Genomic DNA, 6,458 nt, shown 5'->3' with positions numbered 1-6,458 from the left:
TCACGGAAGAGTGACGGAGGAACATCATACCGTGACGAGGACAGGCAGTGGTCACGGAAGAGGGGCGGAGTGACCGCAGTGAGCAGCACCAGAGGACGTCAGTTCACGCCATGTTGACAAGGCCGCCACATTCCCCACGCTACGCCTCCAGAGTTGTTCCGGAGTCTCTCACCTCGCCAGGTGGGTCAGTCGCGCATGCACTTGCGAGCGTGTGTGCGTGTGAGCGTGCGCGCGCGCGCGCTGCACACATATACACACACATACACACACACACACACACAACTAAACACTACACACACACACACACACACATACACGCACGCACGCACGCACGCACACACACACACACACACACACACACACACACACACACACACACACACACACACAGAGCGTTTGTGTACGGAGTTTTTCGTTTGCAATTTTATTCTTTTTTCTTTTTCTTTTTGTTTTAATTCAAGTTCGTCCAAATCACAGGAATGACCGGCAAAAAGTTCACACACTGACATTGCGTGGAGAAGTGACATCACCGCCTGTATTTTGTTCAGACGGACAAATAAAATCCATATACGCTACCCACATCTGATACGCTGATGCCGGACTGCAGCATAACCCGACGCGGTAGTCAGGCCTAGAGTGCATGCACATATACGTACATTTGTGTAATAATAATAATAATAACAATAATAATAATGGTATTTATATAGCGCTGAATCTTGTGCAAAGACAAATCAATGCGCTTTCGCACCAGTCATTCACACGCATGCATAACTCTAAAACTGGAGAAACTGAAGACAAGGAAGAGGCAGGGAAGGGAGGTTATTTTGGGAAGAGGTGGGTTTTAAGGCTAGACTTGAAAGAGCTTAGTGTGGAGACTTGACGAAGCGAAAGAGGAAGTTCATTCCAGTTGCAAGGTCCAGAGACAGAGAAAGAACGGCGGCCGACAGTCGAGAGCTTGAATCTGGGTATGCGTAAACAGAGTGGATCCGAAGCTGATCGTTGTGAGCGAGATGGAGTGTAGAGGTGAAGGCAGCCACAGAGATAGGAAGGGGCTGATTTGTGAATATATTTATATCATAGAGTGCTGATCTTGTACTTTATTCTGTGTGAGACAGGGAGCCAGACTGGAAATTGTCAATTGTGTACCTGTCAGAGTGGGTGTTTTCTGTATGATTTTGCTGAGGGCGACAATCTTTCAGTGCGTCAAGTCCGTGCTACACTTGAGACCCTGGTTTATCGTCTGATCCATATGACTAGACGCTCAGTTTGATTTTCTGTCAAACTTGGGAGAAAGGGCAAGAGCGGGAATCGAACCCAGACCCTCACGAAACAACACTGTATTGGCAGATAAGCGTCTTCGCTATTCTGCCACCTTCTTCCTGTCTGTTGTTTACAGACAACTCGAGATAACCCATATGCGGAGAAAAAGCGTGCGCGTTTTGTGTGTGTGTGTCCATAAAAGTCCTTAGACAGTGGAATGCAAGGTCACTGAGTACCTGCCTGTCTTTATTTTAGGACGATACAGTTGCATGTGTGGCTTTGTTTTAATACGTAGCTACTGTATCATGTATGATAGTCAGTCGTGTCCGACTCAGTATGACCATCAAACAGCAGACAGCAGACTGCTATCCCGACTGCCTTGATTATTGTTGAGTGTCCCGCCCAAGTTGCATCCCCACTCTCTCGGCCAAGAGGGCTTTGGGACAATCGGTGTTGGGATGACCCGCAAGGCTGCAGCACTAAGAGCCAGTGTAATCTTGCCTCCTAGTTTGAAAGATACACAAGGGACTAAGCTGTTAATGAATTCCCATTGCAGTGCAAAAAACAATTACACATTGATCATACATTTCTCATTTTGTTGTTGGACCAGCTGTGAAGTTATGTCAGTCTCCAGTGTAAGCCGAGTGTTACATAGTGCGCCCTCAGAGAGGCTCGATCTGTTCAGTGAACAAATTGTATTGTAATTTAAGATGTAATACTAGTATTCGCAGTACTGTAATTTACTTTAGTGTACTCTCATCCTCACACCCAAAGACCACCCACCTCCCACCCATCACTATGCATCTATCCATGTACAACGGCGACTACAGGAACATAAATATAAAGTGGTGTGGTTGATAGGAAAAACAAATAAAACTGCACGCAGGAAAAAATACACAAAAAAATGGGTGGCGCTGTAGTATCGCGACGCGCTCTCCCTGGGGAGAGCAGCCCGAATTTCACACAGAGAAATCTGTTGTGATAAAAAGAAATACAAGTACAAATAATAGCATCCGCGTAGTAAACGAGAGAATCTGAGCGTGTGTGATCGAATCACACTGTCACCAGACTTGTTCTCCTCTTTCTCTATACCCTGAGTGGTGGTATGGACGCTAGTCATTCGGGTGAGACGATTAACCGAGGTCCCGTGTGTAGCAGGCACGTAACGCGCAAAAAAAGAACACACGGCAACAAGAAAGATGTACCTGGCAAACTTTCGCAGTAAAACCCAATCTAATATATATGTGTGTGTGACGCACGCAAAAGAACCAACGGCAACAACAGGGTTGTCCTTGGCAAAATGCTATAGGAACCGCCGCTTGATAGTAAAACAAATAACAAATACACTAGTAGATAGAGAAAAAGCAGCCCGAATTTCATACACAGAAAATTGTTGTGATAAACACTACACTACACTACACTACACTACACTACACTACAATACAATACAATACAATACAATACAGTGTAACAATGCAGGGCAACGCACTAAAATACAGTACAACACAAACAGTGCGCCAAATACGATACAATGCAGCGCAGCACTTACAATACAATACAACGCAATTACAATACAGTACAACGCAGCACTTACAATACAGTAGAATACAATGCAATACGATACGACACGATGCGATACAATACTACGCGATGCAATACAATACGATATGAAACAATACAACACAACACAAAACAACGCATGGCCACAGTCGGCAGAGCTGTGTGCGCTGTCCCGCGCTGCTGTCACCATACCATCCCGCCTGCTGTGGACCACACGTTTGTGCGTGTGTGTGCGTGTGTGTGTGTGTGTGCGTGCGTGTGTGTGTGTGTGTGTGTGTGTGTGTGTGTGTGCCTCGCTGCCTGCACTGCTGCCACTGCCACTGCTGTGTGTGTGCTGTGCCGTGCTGAAGAAGGCTGGCGATGCCGTGCCAGATCAACATCGATCGATCACTGAGCACCCACCCATCACCACCCCACCCCACTTCCCTCTCTGCCCTGCCTCCCTCTCGCCCTCTCCCTGCTCCGGCACTGTGGTTGTTGCTGCTGCCATCATGGTGGTGCTGCTGCTGTGATCTCACTGGTCGTGGTGGTTGTGGTGGAGGTGGTGCTACGACACTACCGGATCCTTGCTGACTTGGGTGGTTGTCGTCTTCAGACAACAGTGGCCTGGCAGCGGCTCAGCTTCCTTGTGTGACGGTGTCCAGAGTGGGAGCGGGTCGTGCAGGAAAAGGCCTTGAGCTGGTGGTGTTTCAGTGCAGGAATCGGACACAGGACAAGCACCGACCTCCCCGTCTTGCTTCTATCGCTACGCTCTTCCATCCAACCCACCCACCCGCCCGTCCGTCCATACACAGCACGGTAAGGTTTGGAGGCTGTTTATGTTGCGGGTAGTTTCCTTGACGCTGACTGGTCTAGGATTTCCTTTGGGACCCCCTTCCCGGTACGTCAGTTATGGAGGTGGTGTCGTGTCGTTCTCGTTGTCATTGTCAGGGCAGGTTGGACATCCTACAGCAACAAACTGCTGGCTGACGTTGCGTGGTATCGACCTGGCGATAGAGACTGCAGGGATGGCTGTGTGATGCCGGTGCTGGGACTGTCGGTACAGACTGCTTCGTGTCAGACATGGGCCCGACTGAGAGATCGTGACGGCGTCTTCAGTGTGTGTGTGTGTGTGTGTGTGTGTGTGTGTGTGTGTGTGTGTGTGCATGGGCCCGGCAAAGAGTTGTCTTCAGCTGGTTCTCTGTGTGTGTGTGTGTGTTTTCAGTGTGTGTATGTGTGTGTGTTTTCAGTGTGCGTGTGTATGTGTTCTGTGTGTGTGTGTGTGTGTGTGTGTGTGTATGAGTGAGTGGGTGTGTGTGTGTGTGTTCTGTGTGCGTGTGTATGTGTTCTGTGTGTGTGTGTGTGTATGAGTGAGTGGGTGTGTGTGTTCAGTGTGTGTGTGTGTGTGTGTGTGTGTGTGTGTGTGATGCTGTCTATACCAAGTACATCTGTTTGTTGAGTGAGCAAGCCAGCCGCTTGTGCGGTTTCAGTTTCTCAGAGGCTTCTTTGCGTTCGGACAAACCTACACACGATACACCACATTTTCCTGACCATCAGCATAACCCAACACACTAGTTGTGGATCTCTTCTACAAAATTTTGCCAGAGGATAACCCTATTGTTGCCGTGGGTTCTTTTTCAGTTCTGCACACGGGACCTCGGTTTATTGTCTCATCCGAATGATTAGACGGTCAGTTCGATTTTCCAGTCAAACTTGGAAGAAAAGGCGTAAGCGGGAATCGAACTCGGGCCCTCAGTTACAGTGTATAGACTGATAAGTGTTTTAACCACTCTGCCATCTTCCACACGTGGCTGTACAGACCGAGATCACAGTAATTCCAGGATGCTGAGTCAGTGCTTTTCAACTGCGTGAATTTGTTTGTATCCATCATTGTTTTGTTGGGGTGGAATGGTTTCTTCGATTCATTGTGCATATGAGTGAATGTGGTCCTGACAAGGTATGCCCATATACAGCAGAGAACATAATCTGTCGGCATTGCTGGTTTCACAAAAATACGCGTGCGCACCCGAGCACATACACACACAAACATGCAAACACGGACATGTACACACCAGCACACACACACACACGCGCGCGCGCGCGCGCGAAAGAGAGAGAAAGAGAGAGGGGGGGGGTATAGAGAGTGCGTGGAAGCAGTTGCAGCTGTCACGACAGGAGCCGACTCATTATTTCCTCCCAAGTTTCTGGCGACGTAGGACACAGTGGGTCCGGTGATGTGTGCACGTGACAAACGTGAAAACAGCACTGGAGTCCGGTTACCCCGTGAACTTGGGTTCCCCACCCACACCCTGTCGGTCCTCATACTAACAACGCCTTGCCGTGGGGCCGCGGGGTGCAAGCGGAGGGATTGTCGTGAATCTTATTCATTAGAAAACATCGTGTTGGGCGATGGAGTGGTGGTGGAAGGAGAAGGTGAGGGGTGTGGTGATGGTGAGTTGTGAGGGCAGAGTTTTCTAACCTTCCCTCTGTGCAGTCAGTTCTGGTGCAGGGAGCACAGGACGCACGACAGTGGGTGTCCAGGAAAATCAGTCTGTAGTACAGTGTGGTGGTGCCTTCTCTGTGTCTCTTCTGGTCCTTGGTCCTCGGATCATTTCACTGGTCTCTGTTGGAATTCTTCTTCTCCCTCATCTCAGTGTGTGAGGAATCACTGGGGCGCCGCACACCGCTGTTCACCAAACTCCTCCAGGTCTGTGTCAAAGCCTGGGTCTCTTCGTTGGTGTAGGGTTAATGTAGAAGAAAGTTTCCATACTCAGAATCGAAGGTTTGAACTAACTCGCAGTATTTTCTTACCGCTTTCCTCCGTAAGCAAAACTGGTTAAAGAGCAAGATCGACACGCTTGGTTCCGTCCTACCCAAAACTTTTCATGTCCTGTATCAGTTTTGCTGAGGAAGGTGGTGTGAAATTTTGTACTCCATTACATGATCAGGGGCTGTAGTCTCTGTGTGTGTGTGTGTGTGTGTGTGTGTGTGTGTGTGTGTTCTTTCATTCGTTCATTTTTTTGTATTTATTTTATCATTACTGTTATTCATATTATTAGTGTTCATATCATTATTTTTACAATATTCTTATTTCATTTATTTTATTATTTCATTTTATTCTGTTTTATTTACTATTTTTAATTTATCAGTTCGTTGATTTAATTACTTATCAATTTATTTATATATGTATCTTATTTTACTCCATTTCATTTTATTTTCCCCACAAGGCCCGACTAAGCGCGTTGGGTTACGCTGCTGGTCAGGCATCTGCTTGACAGATGTGGAAAAGAATATGTTGATTTATCCGAACGCAGTGAAAAACTGAGACTGAACTGTAGTTTGATCCCTGCCTAATAGTGCAGTGGTACCTGCCATCTGTCTGTCTGCCCGTCTGTATGTCTGTCTGACCGTCTGTCTGTCTCTCTGGCCGTCTGTCTGTCTACATTGAAGCTGGACACAGTTCTGTGAAGTGACCCGAATCCAGTTAACTTTGCTGTCCTATCTGGACGTCATGTTCCGCATCACGTTTGTGCAAGAATTTATTTTCTCGTGTTACGTTCAGTTCCTGCTTTCGCTATTTGCGTGAGAAGGACCGAAGTGTGTGTGTGTGCGTGCGTGTATGTGGTGTGTATGTGAGTGTGTCTGTGGAAAGGGGTTGA

At 47.7% G+C, this 6,458-nt stretch overlaps 1 protein-coding gene across 3 annotated transcripts in view; it reads left to right on the top strand.

Annotated features, from left to right (window-relative positions):
- LOC143274674 (septin-2-like) overlaps window positions 1–6,458 on the top strand; it is a 57,663-nt gene continuing 51,205 nt past the window's right edge. The window contains exon 1 of one of the 3 annotated variants that reach the window (XM_076578548.1): window positions 1–180. In XM_076578548.1, coding sequence (XP_076434663.1) covers window positions 111–180 — 70 coding nt within the window. In that variant the 5' untranslated portion in view covers window positions 1–110. Of the gene's footprint in view, window positions 181–3,344; window positions 3,619–5,457; window positions 5,507–6,458 lie in introns of those variants that run through there. The other 2 variants (XM_076578550.1, XM_076578552.1) reach the window with 2 other exon arrangements.

Source organism: Babylonia areolata, chromosome 29 (assembly GCF_041734735.1).
Source record: "Babylonia areolata isolate BAREFJ2019XMU chromosome 29, ASM4173473v1, whole genome shotgun sequence".
In the NCBI taxonomy this organism is placed as follows: domain Eukaryota; kingdom Metazoa; phylum Mollusca; class Gastropoda; order Neogastropoda; family Buccinidae; genus Babylonia; species Babylonia areolata.
The sequence above is the reverse complement of the archived record's forward strand: the minus strand, read 5'-3'. Positions and strand labels throughout refer to the sequence as shown.